At 47.5% G+C, this 17,010-nt stretch overlaps 5 protein-coding genes across 5 annotated transcripts; 2 read left to right on the forward strand and 3 right to left on the reverse strand.

The window, feature by feature from the left end:
• The first annotated feature begins 7 nt into the window (after window positions 1-7).
• Window positions 8-1,095, forward strand: BGW36DRAFT_374950 (uncharacterized protein). Its single transcript, XM_046215719.1, has 5 exons — window positions 8-132; window positions 259-482; window positions 544-552; window positions 619-705; window positions 768-1,095. The coding sequence occupies exons 1-5, from the start codon at window positions 110-112 to the stop codon at window positions 857-859; spliced, it is 435 nt and encodes a 144-aa protein (XP_046074487.1). The 5' UTR covers window positions 8-109; the 3' UTR covers window positions 860-1,095.
• A 4,021-nt stretch (window positions 1,096-5,116) lies between these two features.
• On the forward strand, window positions 5,117-5,884 carry BGW36DRAFT_292130 (uncharacterized protein; the record flags this gene model as incomplete). Its single annotated transcript, XM_046210889.1, has 2 exons — window positions 5,117-5,665; window positions 5,723-5,884. The coding sequence occupies 2 exons, from the start codon at window positions 5,117-5,119 to the stop codon at window positions 5,882-5,884; spliced, it is 711 nt and encodes a 236-aa protein (XP_046074488.1).
• Window positions 5,885-6,547: 663 nt separating this feature from the next.
• Window positions 6,548-8,085, reverse strand: BGW36DRAFT_395803 (putative O-sialoglycoprotein endopeptidase; the record flags this gene model as incomplete). The annotated part of the gene is made up of 2 exons (XM_046218085.1): window positions 6,548-7,886; window positions 7,958-8,085. The coding sequence occupies 2 exons, from the start codon at window positions 8,083-8,085 to the stop codon at window positions 6,548-6,550; spliced, it is 1,467 nt and encodes a 488-aa protein (XP_046074489.1).
• Window positions 8,086-8,513: 428 nt separating this feature from the next.
• BGW36DRAFT_425593 (malate dehydrogenase) lies at window positions 8,514-9,324 on the reverse strand (the record flags this gene model as incomplete). Its single annotated transcript, XM_046220136.1, has 2 exons — window positions 8,514-8,621; window positions 8,689-9,324. 2 exons carry the CDS (start codon window positions 9,322-9,324, stop codon window positions 8,514-8,516), a joined length of 744 nt encoding a protein of 247 aa, XP_046074490.1.
• A 4,528-nt stretch (window positions 9,325-13,852) lies between these two features.
• BGW36DRAFT_357431 (C2H2 conidiation transcription factor FlbC) lies at window positions 13,853-15,018 on the reverse strand (the record flags this gene model as incomplete). The annotated part of the gene is made up of 3 exons (XM_046213874.1): window positions 13,853-13,971; window positions 14,024-14,496; window positions 14,552-15,018. 3 exons carry the CDS (start codon window positions 15,016-15,018, stop codon window positions 13,853-13,855), a joined length of 1,059 nt encoding a protein of 352 aa, XP_046074491.1.
• Between the last annotated feature and the right edge of the window lie 1,992 nt (window positions 15,019-17,010).

A 17,010-nucleotide genomic window follows, 5' to 3' on the forward strand; every position in this document is an offset into this window, starting at 1 on the left:
AGAGCGCCAAGCCGAGAGACATGATATGATTGAGCTCTCCGCATCCAGGAGCTCCATCTGAGCTTAGAGAGAGCTCGACACGCGAGAGAGAGTCGCAGTTGGTTGCAATATGAGCGGCCCTGGAGAAGACCGGTGAGTTTCATCCTACTTTCATTTTGCTTGACTGATATTGCTGTCTACTGCTTGTTGGCCTCATTCATTGTGCGACAAGTGTGCACGCGCAAAGATCAATGCTGACGAGCCACATTCTTTAACCAGATGGCGCGGTGGCCGACCATTCGAGAATCGTCAGCCCACGCAGAGGAATTCTGGCCTGGGCTCGCGCGACCGCACAGGAGGCTCTCAGGGAGGAGGCTCTCGAGGAGGTCAGTCCAATTCTTGGGCTGGTCCCCGTGGACAGGCGGCTCCTAGTCCCACGCAAGAGCAACATATCCCCGTAAACGAGTTCAATGCTGCCGAGTGCAAAACTGCGCTGGAACGAGGTAAGTCGCCAAACCCGTTCGAAATGTTACACCCTAGAATCGCCAACTGATACGCTCACAGTTCCTACCCGTGCGTTGACTACTTCGTGCCTACGACAAAAAAGATAACGTACTAACGATGCCATCCAACAATCAGAACCAGCTCCCATAAAATACAGACCCTCAGGTCTTCCAGCCAAGGATGTAGCTACCAATCGTGCTAGCGGGCCATGGGGTGTTAAACGTATGTTTCGTCGTTCCATAAACAAATACCGTATATTCAAAGTCGGTCCTGACATGATGAAGCAAACTCAATGGCCAGCGGGAAAGACTTCTTCCTGGAACTTCGAAAGCAAGTAGGCGCCTTGCAGAATGGTAGCAGCATATCCGGCGGTTGATGCGAGACCTAGGTCAGAGATACTTGCAACAATCTATTCTCCCATCTACAACTTACCAGCGGCAATCACGGATAACTCGACATACGTATTTAGTTGATGTCTTCTACTAGCCCGTTGTTGACCTGTGTTCTTGCCTACATTTCCTGCAAAATACTTTTATTTCGGTCTGTCTGAAACCAATTGTACATACTTGTTCACAAGATGGGCTCCTTTCCCTATCTGTGATTCGTCTCGGTGGAACTCTGACTATTTTAGACGGAACTCAAAAGTAGACACCGACCTCAAAATTACATGCATGACCGCGAACTGGCCTCTTTCCACCTGTTTCCACCTGAAGGGATGTAACACACCTTAGTCATATCATTCAAGCCGAAACCCCTAAGTATAGTTAAGACTCCACGAGCTGAGGTATTATTCAAAAATTAGCACACATGGAATAATAAACACGAATCGATCAACATGATTAGACGGCAATTGATAAAGATTAGTCAAATGTCAGGACGCAAAAAGAGGCCGCTTAATCGACAGGCAACGATTTGCCTGAGACAGCCTCGCGCTATGCCTCCCAAGACAGTCAGTTATGGCGGCGTGCTTACTACACTAATGTTGGTCCAGACAGCACGGGGCACGAACGGGGCCAAAGGAGAAATTGGCGTACGTTATGCACGGTCAGGAATGTATATGTTGTAGACCGAACAACAATAATAGTACAGATAGTACAGGTAATGTCTTTTTATGATTCCGATTGGTACGTGGACGAACCCGTACTAACCAGCTACGACCATGACTTGGGACATCAAGGGCGTACGAAGCGTGCTGGTGTATCTACTACCTGCGATCAATTAGCGGTTGATGATTGTTAAGCAGAAGTAGTCGCCGAGACCTGTGGAAACATTTGAACCGATTTCCGATACAGGAAGTAGAAAGAAGGGAAAGAAAAAGAAAATAAAAGACGTTTGTTCAAGTGTTGGTTGTATAAACCACGCTGATTGCACGACGCGTAACAACAACTAGACATATACTCTAAAGAGCCTAAACCTAATCATCACAATCTGGCAAGGGTTCTGGTTGGTTGGTAGGTTCGAGCTTGTCTAGTGACAAGTTTGTTACTAAGCACTCCATGCAACCAGGCCGGACCCTGCGACCTATATTTAGGTTCGGTTCATGAATAATCCTCACCTATGGAGTAAGAAATCCCCCTGCTCTCCACTGCGGGCGATGCACGCGTGGTGGTGGGCCACTTGATAGCGTTGGGTGGCTTGGCTGGGGTGTCGACGATGTCGGGATCCAATATTATCCTCGTTTCAACGCCTTCAGCAATGTTACTACGTGCAGTTAGTGGTCTGGGGTCCATTACATAAACTGGCTAGCCCAATCTGATGCTTATAAATAATTCAGTAGTCATCGTAGGCCGGCGGCCGCTATCTAAGAATATATATACGCAAATAGTATATGGCTATGTGCTCTTCCGCCAATGGAGTCCGCCCGTTAACCGCCGCTGTTCCTTCGGGGCTTTGGCGCGGAAGCAATGGAGAGTCCGCTGAGTCTGCCTTGCGATGTGCGTTCAATATCGGTATTATTCTTGTCCTTCTTCTTTCTTCGGTCAGAGGACGGAAATAGTCCAATGAGCCAAATTTAGGTTCCGTGTCAGCCAGCCGGCCCATCCATCTTCAATGTTCCGACCTGCATAGAAGCCGTCGAACGATTACCGAAGCCCGCATAAGCTCCGAGAGATCGATTATGATTACTGGATTGTATTCAGTTTTATTTACTGAAGATTTACGGGGCCGAGATCAATATTGGCGGCAAGATAAAATTAACCATCTTCTGTGACTGGTACCAGCCATGCAACTAAGCTAGCACTGCGCCGGCGGTGGTTGTGCAATCCTTCAAAGGATGTAAAGTTGGCACCGTGCCTCCACCTCCCCCGCCGGGCCCGGGGAGTACGCGACAGGAATAATTTTATACGGCGGCCGCATTTAGTCGGCCTGGCTGACAGGTTTGAAGGGGGAAAAGGGCACGTGTCTTGTTCTAAATCGACGATCCTAAAAAGTGAGACGTTCGATTAGATGAGACTTGCCCAAGGAACTGTTTCAGATGCGGCAGCTGTTATGAGCGTTAATTTCTTTGACGACAAACCAACACCGTCTTCTGAATAACATGTGAGATGAAAAGTACGTGTGTTGGAATAGTTAGACTAAGGAAAGACACGAAGCGCTAAATCCTTCGATGCTGATCATTTCCCAGTGGCTGTAGATACCACTGCTACCTTAGTGAAGAACGATTGGACTACGAGTCCGGTCAGCAAAGCGATTGGTTGTGTATAACCATGTAGTAGTATGTACCTAACTTCTACCAACGAACATGCACGATAATCGCACCACATTCATAACTGTTGATTCTTTCGCAATGGTCAGTGTTTCAGACGCTCGATCGTGACCTCGATTACTTCTAATATCAATTGATCCTTATTCTGGCTCTTGGCTACAGCGAAATCGGCCGGATGGTATCGGGCCATCGGCCGATCCCGTTCACGGGGGGTGTCATCATACATTGGATCTTCTTGCGTAACCTTAAACCGGCCGCACCGACGGGACGCCGTTAGTAGATACGTATCGTCACAGTCGCGTCCAGATTAAATTAGATGACTGAAATGAAATAAACACTGGAATGATGACAAAGGGTCGAAAAGCGTGGCTTCGATGTCACGGTATACCTTATACAACCGTATACAGATACAACGGTGCTAGTTTCTCCCATGGCACTGATGACGTTTTTGAGGGCTGAATAGGCTGATACAAGATTAGCGCCCGAATGGAGATGGTGTACGTCACCAAAGCAGTATGCACTCGCACCACAGCGTGCAGTGCAGAGTAGAGCAAAGTCGGCGTAAAACCAAGAGATGAAAATAATAATCAGAATGAAGTGCGGTGTCCTGACTAAGAGCAGCTGCGGCTGGCGGAAGGAACATTCGAGGCGGGCCCGAAGCAGGGACGCACTAAACGGTCGCCATATATAGCAACGACTAGTCCCGATACGGCATAGCGGTTCCCCCTCCATTGGGTCGAGCCTTGCCGGGCCCTAGGCTGATGCTAATAATACAATCTGCACGCCTAGTGAGGAGAGCGGAAACACTGAATATAGAACATAGAACATAGAATACAGAATGTGTAGAGGTGAGGAGAGTGCACACAATAAGCAGGAAGGCGCCCGGAATCCAGACAGCAGCGCAGCGCAGGCAGGTGCGACCTGCCAGGCGGCCCCATGGCTCACGCGCCCCCAATCGCACCTTCCATCGACCTTTGTCTAGCCGGCTTACCATGGCACTTGCCGGTTGCCAAATTTACCAGGCCTGCAGGCACACTGCCGGCCTGTGCCGTGTGTCTTCTCTTCTGCTTCTCGTCCTCATCGCATTTCCAGCGACAACATCGGATACATGATAACTCTCCTATTAAGACCCCGCTGGACCTGCATTTGGATGCATCGCCCCCAGGCCCTCTGTGCATCAGCCTCGGTGCCGGTGCTGTAGCATGTTCCCGCCCGAAAAAGGCCTCGAGCTGCCACTAGCCAGGCCGGCCGGGATCAGTTACGACTCCATCGAGCGACCCTGGTCGCAGACAATCAACTAGCATGTTACACTTCCGTCCTGGCGCCCACTAGCCCGATCAGGCCCGTTTCCACCTCCAGATTGATAGAGCTCAAACACGCTAGAACAACCCATCTCCAAGAAGAATGCCTCTTCGAGACGAAGCATCGCCAACGCCCTTGGCAAGGCACCGTCATGGTCCCACTCACACCTCGATGCCCCTTCTGATGGCACATCACCTACGAAGGTGTCAACGAGGCTGTGGACCAGCCCGGAGTCTAAGTATTAATAAATTGTCCTGCGGCGTGCATCATGGTGCGCCTGTAGCGCCGCCATCCCAACCCATCCCCAACACTTGCCAGTGCTGTGCCGCTAAGCTGTTGACCGGCCAGATATAAGCTGGCCAGAGCTCCCCCTCATTTACTACCATAGTGCCAACACTTGACTCATGGTCCTTCATCGCCACATTCAGTCAAACAGTCAAACAAGCTGCCACCGGGACGATCCGTCTTTCTCTCCCCAGCTCGATTTTCGGCGCACTATTTGGTCTCAACCACCGTCTCGGCTTCATTCAATGCCTCAACAAAGACAACTATCTGTGTCTCCCCAGTAGACCGCTGTCATCAGAAGATCCGAGCATCCAGCGCCTTGCCTGTTGTTCAATTGACCCCATGCAGCGTTTCTCACCTTCACAGAACTCGACTTCGCCGTCTCTGAGCCTCAACGGCCAAGATTGTGATCTGGCCGAGATCACTCAAGGTTTTGGGAACGGCGGGCCCCTCAGCTTCACTCCTCCACTTCTAGATCACGCACAAAGCACACAGGACCTGGAGTACTCCGAAGCGGGAATGACCTCATATCAATTTAGCCCTATCCAGGCCGACAACATCAACCTGGCGCATCCCAGCTCTCAACGACCACTTCCTGACACCGGTAGCACAAATGTCTCATCGACGTGGTCGGGCAGTGATGATGCCGTGCTAATGAATGCTCGAGCTCGCAACCACGGCTGGAACCAAATTCAAAAAGACCATTTCCCTAACAAAACAGCAAATGCTTGCCGGAAGAGATACGAGCGTCTTGTGGCAAAGCGTAGAGTGCCTGAATGGGATCAGGAGAAACTTGAAAAACTGTCCGCTGAATATAATCGGCTACGCGAGGAGACATGGCAGGCACTCGCAAGTGCCATTGGTGAGAAATGGCAGGATGTAGAAAAAGCAGTAAGCATCGGTCTTAAAAGTATTAAACACAACGATAGGAGCTGACTTCTCCCCAAGTGCTTCGACAGGGGTCTGAAATTATTGACCTCACCCAGTCGGGCCCATTATCGAAATCACAATCAGGTCCAGCGAAACGAAGTAATCAAAGCTTCTGTACCGCCGCCTCAGCCTCGCAGGGACAGTGTACTTCCCCTTAAGGACATTCTGTCAGCGGATTAACTTTTTGTTTCCGAGTATCTCAACCTCCTTTCTAAATACCCTCTAGCTTTGATGTGTTGCGAAAATTGCATGATGGACATTACCACTTGATACCTTTGCATTGTGGCTTGCAGCGCTTCAATTGACTGTTTATTCTTCTTGCTTCTCTTCGAATCATCTACCTATTCCGTTCTTGTTCATACTCTACAATATTCGGATTTAACTTAAACTCTATCCCTATTCATCCCGCTCTCCTTTCCTTCTTCTTTTCTCTTCTTCTTTTATACTCTTCCATTTTTGTACTGTGTTGATTAACGATTAACGATATGATGGATTGATCCAAGTTGGACATGAGCGAGGTAATGAAAATTGGGACGGTATGGTATGGAGTATTGACGCATGATCTTCCTTTTTCCTCTTTCTATCCTTCCTTCTGATTATGTATTGACCTATTAGTCATTTATCAGCCGCGTTTTTTTACTTATCCTTTACCTTCCTTTCTGTTGATGCATTCGGGATGCTACAACCCAGAAGTCTGTTTGTGCTGTTCATGTTATATATTGCATATTGCATCTTGTCTCGGCATACACGCGGGTGTTTATGTGGACTGTTGTACATTTCTGGGTATCATTACGTACACGAATAAAGTTTGCTTTTTCTCTCTATCTTTGCCTTCTTTGCATTTTATGTAGTTCCTCGCTCTGTCCACCCTCGCTCTGTCCACCCACCCGGCCCCAGGATGCCACCATCAGATGCCTGCGGATCAAGCGTCCACTTCCTTAGAGCTCTCACACTCAAATCCGTCACCCATCCAGCCTCGAACATCTCCAACCCAGCCCATCCGATCATCGCTGCGTTATCTGTACAAAGATAGGGCGGCGGGGCCACAATTTCCACATTCTCAAATCCGCGAACATCCAGAAAAGAACGCAGCACTTTCATCAGGAACTGATTCGCCGCAACACCACCACTAACAACAAGCGTCTTAACAGCCTCGCCCTCACCACCAGCCTGTCGTCTACGCGCCTCCAACATCTCCAACCCAATAATTGTCCTCGACGCCAAATGTTCAAAACAAATCCGCATCGCCTCCCGCGCCAGCGCAATCCGCTCGTCACCACCCATCTCTCTCCCAGCAGATTGATTCTTCCTCGCAATTCTATCCACGGTACTCGCGACACATGAGAAACTAAACTTCAGATCCCGCGTGTTAGCGAACGGCGTCGTGATCGACCATCCCCAAACCCCTCCCTCATGCTTCACCGTTTCCTCGCCGCGGGTCATTGGGGGCCGGTAATCAGCGTAATCTGACGCGCCGCGCGGGAATGCGAATCGCTCGAGGAGTTTACCGTACATGGTCGTTTTTGAGGATTGCAGGATGGACTCGGGAAGAATGTGGCGAGATGATTTGTCTAGGGTTTCGCCGATGGCTATATCCGCCGTTGTGGCCAGGACTTCGTGCTCGAGGAGGGATTTCGAATGAACCAGCATTGAGTGCCCCCCAGAGGCGAGAATGGAGAGGAATGGAAATTCAGGCTGTAGTTTAAATTTCAATGGATCAGTGGTATTATTATTGTTTTTGTCGTTATTCAACCCCGACACGAGTCTTGGCGTCAGGAGATGCGCTTGCATATGATGCACGCCCACCAGGGGTTTCTGCCACGCGACTGCCAGCCCTTTCGCCGTATCCAGCCCAACGGACAAATTCGACCTCATCCCAGGCCCTCTCGTTGCGGCGACAAAATCTGGTAACCGTCGACGAACCCCATCCGCAGACAGCGTCACCGCAGCATTAGTTACGTAACCTGATGTTGATCCACCCTCACCGGCCACGGGAAGAAATTGCAACGCCTTCTGGACCAGTTTACCAAGATTTTCTTGGTGCGATTGCAGTGCCTCGATCGGGTGGATGCCACGGTATTGACGTGTGTCGGCGGTGATGTTCTCGAGGAAATACACTTTTGCAGCTGGCGACGACGCTAGGGAGGTGTGTTTCTCGACGATGGCGACGGATGTGTCATCGCTATAAGCCAGTTAGTGTCAGTACATAAATCTAAATTATATAAACACCTAAGAATGTGAAATGGGACTTACCAAGAGCTCTCAATAGCGAGTGTTAGCAAACTCCGCCGCCATCGGAACGCCAAATGCCTTGCGCCAGCATGTGCAGCGGCTGGCAGGTGAAAGCGAGTCGTTATTTGTGCATGATGTAGAATCAGCATTTCAGCCACGTGTCCACAACGAAAAAAGCAACAGAAAAAGTAGAGATAACGATTTTAAAGATATCTAAATGAACACGATTGACTTGGAGCTAGCTCCTCCGAAAATTCCGCGCACGGACCACCGGCCGAAGCCCTCACCCAGAGCCCTAACTACCTTATGAATTGGGAAGGGATGATGCTGTCAATTTTTGTTACCTCTGGAATACGTCTTTTGTAGATTTTGGGTTTGCATTCTGTCTATGTGTGTTTGGAGCAAAGAAAACACAACTGCCGCCTGTAAAACAAACCAGCCACCATCCATTCCCTATTTAAATACAAGAAAAAAGGTGGTCGAAAGGTCATGAGAGAGTCCGGTAACATTTGAAGCATCAAAAAGGGAGTTAAAAAAAAAGATTCACATGTATCCTTGTCTGTACCATTCGCAAAGTTTACGTGTAGAAGTAGTAAACAGCAGCATAGTCAACTTCAAAAGTTCCCTTGTGACCGTCGCAAGTCGCTGGAGCGCTACCACCGGCAGTCAGGACACGATAGACTTGCTATAAACCCGTCATCAATCATGTCTAAACGGATAAATACTGAAATAATTTGCAGGAAAAAGCTTACATGAATACCCAGGCCATCCTTATATCCAAGCTTCAACCACGCCACCGATCCTTCGACCGCACTCCCCGGGGCACTCACGCTCTCCAGCTTCTGCGACTCTATCCACTGCTGATTCCCAAATGGCCTGAAGTCAAATGTCGGCGTAGTCGCATCCACGAAGAAGTGCTGGCCTACGATAATCTCATTATTCTGATCATTATTACCAGCTAAAACCGAGTCGGTGAGTCGTTTGACCGTCAAGGCAGCGAGGACAGCAGCATCAAGTGGCATCTTGGCGGCAACAACGGGCAGTTCGGCGAGAAGGTTAGAGTCAGCGGCCGCAGCGCATGAGACATCGAAGAGCGTGGCGGTGGCTCCAATGGCGGATGGGGTCGTTGCACCAGCGCAGCTGTAGTTTTGGGTTCCCCGTCCAAGAGCGACATATTGAAGTGTTCCGTTTGTCTCTGGCGCAGAAAGCGCGATGGTTGTTTTGTTGAGTGGTGGGGAGACGTTGTTCAGACTGCAGCTAGTGATGTTGAGGTTGCTGAGTTTCTGGGAACTAGAGAATAGAGTAAGGGTGTCGGCGAGGACGGGGCTAATCGGAGCGGCGCCCGCCAACAAAATAGGAAGGATGAGAAGATTGAGAAGCATCTTCATTTTGACGAAGATGGTGGATAAGGAGAAATGGTCTTTGTCGGGTTAAAAGGGCTTGTTATGGTGGTGATTGTGGGTTGGATTGTTTGCTGTGTTGTTGTTTAGATGTGATAGACACTTGCTCTTGCCTCTATTTATACTTTCCAACTCTGTACAACGAAGATGTGCATGAGGCAAGAAGAATATGATTCAACCTTACAAGGCATACCCAGTTCAAATAGCGACTCTGGCATGCTGTATTTAAGTAGAAACGATTAGCTTTCGTTGCTCAAATTTAGCAGGCAACTCCACCAACATGTAAAACACTGCCGGCAAAATCCATTCTCGAGACAAAGAACATTTACCATTGTCATTGAAGTAGAGTAAACCTCCCCCACCCAACAGTGACCCGCCCACGACCGCTAAAAGTGTCTCTAATTGAGCATAGTAGAAAGCAAGATTGTCAGAACATCCGAGTGAGCGAATCATTTCCGCCACTTTTCTATAAGTAAGCTTTTAGTCGATTATTATTAGTCTATAACCGCCATTAATGCAAATATTGACTCATTAAATATTAGCTTTTTTTGAGGTTGGTATGAGGTTGGTATGAATAATATACCTGTAACAATAAATGTAGGAAGATGAGTAGATGTTGAAGCATTAAATGTGTTATGAAATTTTAGATTTGATTCTTTAACAGTTTCTATTACTATTTATTTAATCTTTTTCATATTATATTTAAATTTCATCATTATTTTGAATTATTCTAAAAAAGAATAAGAAATAAGTTCAAACGAGTCATGTAACTAGTGCCAACACCACAGAACTCAATATGGATGCATTTGAGCGCCGACCCTGACTACTACCCACCGACTATTAGGAATCATGAAGTCAATGCTTCTAGAAAATCTTAATTTTCCCATTTTTAGTACGAAATTAATACCACGTTTACGTCAATGTTTCCATATTGATTTACGTTAATAATTTGTGATAACTTTAATACCTCATTTATGTCATTGTTTCTGTGTTGATTTACGTCAATAACTTGTGATCTCAATTAATGTCGATGTCAGCATTGAACCCATACATAAACAATCCACCTAATATACAACCAAATAAGATGTCTCCCAATCCAAAAGTTGAATACTCAGTATGAAACTTCAAAGTCGATTCTAATTGATGCATTAGTTCCAAGTTCCAACACCATGGTTCAGCGCTAACTATAACCGATTTGGCTAGTAATCAGAGCGATGCGGAAGATGATTGGCTGCGAGAGGTTGAAACGCCAACAATATTCTAAAAATAATAATTATAATTAGTAGCTCCAAATATACACCAGGGTCTGATTCGCAGCACGGCTATTAGGCGGCTTGCTAGGTCGGGATTTAACGAGGCTTTACTGGGCTGACTGGATTTATTTATCAGCATTTTAGCAAATTTGAAAATCCCGTCCATGCTGCTCTTTCCTCTGCTCATACCATATCAAAGATAGCTCATAACGCCAGTTATAAATGGTGCATGCTGTAACAATGAAGAGCATCCTCGGCATTGCTACTACCTTTATCCACAACATTATCTCTGTTACTATTAATAAGGATCAGTGTTCTTTATTACAAATGTGTCTTACTCTAGATCTTTGATTTCGTAACAAAATTGCGAGATAACCCATTGTCAAAATGGGCCTATGGTCACGACAGGCATGTTTGACAGGAAAAACGACGGAGTAACCCCGGATTACTCTGTTAAACGAACTATTATATTAAAATTAATTATCAGGCCCATTTGTGACATTAGCATAACACTAGAGATAAGTCAATGTGTGGCATTAGTACGGCTATATCAATTTATAATTAGAGATAGTCCTTATTATTCGATAGATTAGAATATGATTATATGGTGTTTTAGATATTACCTTTAATATTCCTTCCCACCCCTCCCCCACGCCCCCTGGACGTATGGCTGCTTCAAATGTTGTCGTTAGAGCAGGATAAGGAATTTGAAGAAAAATTAAATTATATTCAATGTTCTAATTAGTGATCCATATTATCAGATTCTTTATATATCGTTGCAACTTGTTTTAATAGACTTTCCAACTTCGCCAGGCTAAGCTTTGACGAAAATAAATAAACCCCAATGTAGCTAGTAATACAACAAATACTAGGGAAGACATGAAATTCGACTTGTGCATAAGTAAAGGGTTCACCTCCCGTAATATTTCTGTACGGGCGAATAAATCCTAACCCTAATCCTACTAAATTCAACACGAATCAATTGATGTACTCTTATGAAAAAGGTCTTTCAGAATTTATATACACCTCGTCTCAAATACCGTGGGATAATTTGATGCTAGCATGGATAATGGTAATTCCTGAAAATCTCAACTCCTAGATTGATTGTTACGTTAGACTGGGCAGGGGGTAGGATCACACACGCCATATGTGTACAAGTGCTCTATCTAAACAATCAATATCAACCGTCTGTTGTGAACACACTTTCGATATTCCACATCAGTGGATCTCTAAATCCAATCATGAATTAGCGACAGCATTCGGTGCAGGTAGTTCAAGCGTGGTGAGATAACGCTGCATGACGGAGAACCGTTGGGATGGTTTCAGTCAATGGGGACATCTAATGTGCCAACATCCAGACGCAGAGTAGCTTCAGAGCTGCAATTGATAGTATAGTCGGCGTTTGTTTTGGGAAGAACAGAGAAAACTGTAACGAGTACAGTTGGTTCCAATTATTCCCCATGTCCAAGGAAATCTGCATTGATGCAAACAGCCTGAAACTCGTCAATATTATTGGTATCTCATTGCGATTTCAAAAAAAATTGACAAACTGCTTCCACCAGTTGATATATATTTCCACACACACACACACACACACACGATATATATGTATATATATATATCCCTTATTTGAAATAGCGCTGCGTAAAATAGGATCAATCGATAGCGTTGTTTTCCTTATCCTTAGCCACTTGATACTTCCTGCCTTTTTAGAACCATTATTATGAGTTGATAAGCAAGCGCGAATTCTGTTTGGCCAGAAACACCTATTAGTAGCCTATTACCAACATTGAGCTTGCACCAGCACTAACAAACCAACCAGATGTATCTACACACGCTCATTTGACACCCTCTTCATTCCGCCTATTAGATATTTCGGTTGCTTGCAGTTCAATGAAGACTAGTGTCTTGCAGCTCAAGTGCTGTAGCCTTTTCACAGTTGTATAGGTCACACTCTTTGTGTTTTGTATGATCTTGAAATGAATCTAATCAGTCGTGTGTAATTTGTATGCTAATAAACTTATATCTCATTGCATAGGAATAGAATGAATGCTCTTACCTATGTGTCAATATATATTTATTTGAAGCCTGGTTACTCGGAGAATTGATAACACATTCTTTCAACTCCAGTGCAAATACTTGTAGTGTTCAGTATTACATATATTCAATTATTTTATTCCATTTACTGGATTGCCTCACATGTCGTCACCTGGCCATTGTATCTAGCTGAATCCTAGGATATTACATCGAAGAGTCACTGACTGTGCTATTCCATGTTCAGGGTGTCCAGCAGTGATGGTATAAGGACACTTTAATATCGTCGTTACATTTTGTTACATAAAGGTCAACTACATCGGGTTGATTGGATAGGGGGACGATTATCTAACACATTTCATAATGTAGACCAACGAGATGTAGTATTCATATATCAAGTAACCTGAGCTTAGGATTCAAACCAAAGAACCAATTCGAATTGACGATTGCATTGCTAGAGTACAGTATATATTCCAGAACGCACAAGACCAGATATATGTACAAGTGAGAATGTGCATTCGAATGAATCAGATGATCTGCAGAAACAACCCTAACAAACAACACAGCCCATGCGTCTCCCTCCAACACCACAGTAATCAGTGAATAAAGAATGAACATCTATTAAGAGGTAGAGACTGTAACGACGAGCACCTAGACAGAAACAACGAAAATCGATCGAACAGCGAAGGGTGAAAAGCAAACGCAAAAAAGAAAAATGATATCATCCAACAACACAACATCTGCAGATGGTATCAATGATTGCAAGGATCTCGCCTGCATAGTGCAAATTGCAAACCCTCGGTCTCGCGAGGTCATAAGTAATGTGAACCGTAAAAGCGGCAAGTCGTGCCATGCCGAAACATTTTCCAGGGCAGCCCAAAAATGAGGTCTATCGTCGTAAAAGAGAAAAAGAAATGAAAGTCATCACCGGATTTCCCATCCCATTCGTTCCTTTGAAACGCTGTGCATTTCCGTTCCTTAAAAAACAATCCAGGTGGGGTATCAAATATGAACAGAACCTGAGCCTGCAGAAGATAAAAAAGACGCGTATGTTGTACAATGATGAAACGAAAACCATCTGAAACAGGATATCATGATGCGCAACGACTCAATCACGCAAGACGCCGAAAGAAACAGAATCAAAGTCGCTAAATCGACAGCGGACAAGCGAACAACGCGCCTGAACTTATATGCACGTAATATAAATCCTAGCCCGAGGGTTGGGAAGTTTACTCTTCGTCTTCGCCAGAGCCGGTTTCCTTTTCTCCCTTGTGCACCTTTTTATGCCGTCGCAGGTTGGAAACAACGGAAAAGTGGCGACCACAGCCTTCAACGTCGCATGCGTATGCTATGAAGGGGTTAGCAAAGGAATTTTAGGTAAAGAGAATATCCGGACATACGCTTTTCACCAGTATGGCTATACATGTGAGTCTGAAGAGATGATGGGCGCGTGAAGCGCTTGTCGCAAACCTTGCACTTATGCTTCTTTTGCGCGTTGGATGGCATCTTGGAGCTGAATTGGCTCATCATCGACTGAGGGCCGGCAGGAGCAGCGGCGCCGAGAAGAGTATTTGGGCGAGGCAGGGTTCGCGACGGAAGACCATCGTACGACTCGGAAGTGGAGCTGTAGTCTGTAACTGATGAGTCGACTGATGCAACCGAGGCGCTGTAGTAGGGATAGTTTCCTGTAGAAGACATGGACGAGACCGAGGAGTGGGTGGATGGGAAGCCGTATGAGTCCGTAGAGCCCCGCGAGTTTCGAGGAGCGTAGATGTTGCGCGGTGTCAAGTCCTGGCTCAATGCGACCATTCCGCGGCTAGCATCGATCGCGTCACTGTAGGTAGCAGCAGGTTGAGAGACACGGGCATCATTGCTGGAGCGCGTTAGTATAATTCTCCCGTCGGTCGGGTCTAAAGGTATAAACTTACGGATGAGATATGCGACGGCCATCTTGAATGCCGTGGCCATAGTTCATGGTTGGGTAGTTGGCAGGGGTGAAACCGCCGATCGGGGCGGCAGCGGTGTAGGAGGGAGCACCGTCGATGGTTGAGCGAGGGAGTTCATGTGGCATATTGATCATCTCGGATGCTCCGTACGGAGCGGAGGTTGAGTAGTTGCTGCCGGCAACAAGCGACGGGGCGGACACGGGAATGCTCGAGTAGGGCATGGAGATGGCGGACGGGCGGTTGACATCTCCGTGCTTAATGGGATTCAAGGCCAGTTGACTGCTGCCCATGGAGGTTGAGGTGTAGACGGGAGGAGTCGAGTGCGAGGAGGAGTGAGACCACGGATCTGTGAACTGGGGAGTCTGGCTGTGAGGCATATTGTTATGATAGACGTGATCGAAGCCCATGCCGCCGTACTGGCGGTTCTGGTTCTCAATGACCATCGTCATGGAGGCTTGCGTGTGCGAGGCTGGTGTAGTCTAAGTATGTTGTAGTAATTCACCTGGCGACGAGGCAGGCAGGAGCGCGCGGTTGAGGATCTACGGGCAGATGCGGTGATACAATGGCGTCACCGTGGGAGGGCTGCGTAAGTCTGTGTGCTGTGTTGTGCTGTGTCGATGTTCACTGGATGTAGTTGGACAATTGAGTTGTCGACGAGCCGTCTGTATGTCTGTGCAAAGATGAGAGGCGGAAGATTGGAGATGGTGAGGTGTGGTGACTCTGGGGAAGGGGATCGGCGTAGCTTAAGAGAAGGAAGGAGCAGCGCCTGGTATTATTATTTAAGAGTAGGAAGGTATCGGTTGTGTTCCCATCAGAAAGAATAGTTCCGTTCCATGTATGCAGCGGATGGGCCCTGTGCCACTGACGATGTTCCGTCGGGGGAGGCTGTAGATCCTTGACTTGGCCGGACTAGCGCGAGCCGACTGCTGCCCTGCCCCAAACGGCGCGAATATCAATGGCTCCCATGGCTCGCGCACAGCGGAGCCCGGCTACCGCTGCCCATTGGCCGGCAGCCGGTGGGCCCCGGTCTGGGCTAGCTGCTGTTTTGGGCCTTAGTGGCTCCTTTAACTCGGGCCTGCCAGCCCGTCCCAAATGCCCAAAAAGGGTCTCAACTAATTACTGTGCTCCGTGTGAAAGCTACGGGGAAATTTCGAGCGGTTGTGGTTGGCTGTGTGCTCCTATTCCATCTCCATGTCCGTTTTTGTATACAACACAATAATATCTACTCTGGGTAGTGTGCCCACTAATACAGAATAATGGATGCTAAATACGTAGTGGATAATAAATTTAAATTAGTAGGTAAAGGAAGAATGGTTGCAAACCGAACTTTAATAACTTGGGGCCATGCAGGAATCTGCGCATCGGGCGGCTTGTCGGTGCGTCCTACAAGCATCTTGAAGCCTAATCCTCTCAGGAGGGACGGTGGATGGGTTGGATGGACGATTACGGAAAGCCGAGCTGCGACCATAACAAGGGGGAGCCTGGGAAGGTGACCCGGGGCGGTCAGGTAGTCATGCTACATGGGAGTGGTGGTGGCACGGGAAGAATATCTGCCACTATGTGCCATATCTGGCCTGGTCCGAAAAACAGTATGTACCTCTGCCGTCCCGACATACTGACAAGGTGGAGAAGGAATCCTCGATGACACCAACTCCCAGCCCTGACTGGCCTTGGGGGAACCTAAAATGGACTCAAAAGTCACAAATGGAGGGGGCGCAAAATCCACACGTCACTAGTCTCCATGGGGGAGGGAAACAAGAGAGAGAAATAAAATAGTAATAAAATAAAAACGACGCTATCTTGAATAGATTGCTTCACGAGTCTTTCTATGGATTGTTTCAGGATAGCGGGGGTGGTTGAGGCAGCGAATAAGCGGCCGGCAAGATGAGCTAAGCTAGAATGGCGCACCAGGAGTAGAATAGCGCAAAGTTAAAAGTGGCCGGCGTCCACTGACAAGGCGCAGGGCGGGGGAAAGGAGGGAGAGAGAGAAAGGAAAGAGGAAAAGGAGCAGCCACTCCAGCCAGTGACACCTCCGGGTGGGGCTCCGGGCAGGCGCGCTGAATGGCTGGTGCTGGGCTGGCAACGGGAGATGCCTTTTAGCCCGGTGGGGCATCGGCATTTACTTGGTGATCCTACTGGCCTTATGTGGGTGGCAAATATGTGCTGGGCTCACAACCTCCAGAAGCCTACAGCCTACCTCGAGGAGCATGCCGTGCCGCCAGGAACCAGATCAGCACAGGACCAACGTGCGACATCTCGTAAGGTTAAGCATTCGGTATTTAGAATTCAGTCAATCGAGAGGACGGTTCTTCGTGCGAACCAGTAAGGTCAGGGAGCCGGTGTACCGAGGGACACGGGACGCGGGTGGGCTCATTTGGTGGCTTGATGATGGCTTGCGATGGCTGATGATGGTGGAGGATGGCGGCCGATGGCTGACATGG

The sequence above is a fragment of the Talaromyces proteolyticus genome (assembly GCF_021365285.1).
Source record: "Talaromyces proteolyticus strain PMI_201 chromosome Unknown BGW36scaffold_4, whole genome shotgun sequence".
Taxonomy (NCBI): domain Eukaryota; kingdom Fungi; phylum Ascomycota; class Eurotiomycetes; order Eurotiales; family Trichocomaceae; genus Talaromyces; species Talaromyces proteolyticus.

Coding starts and splice junctions, on each gene's coding strand:
- BGW36DRAFT_374950 (XM_046215719.1), top strand. CDS start 110: ATGAGCGGCCCTGGAGAAGACCG. Junction 133..258: donor AGCGGCCCTGGAGAAGACCG/GTGAGTTTCATC, acceptor TTCTTTAACCAG/ATGGCGCGGTGGCCGACCAT. Junction 706..767: donor CGGGCCATGGGGTGTTAAAC/GTATGTTTCGTC, acceptor GACATGATGAAG/CAAACTCAATGGCCAGCGGG.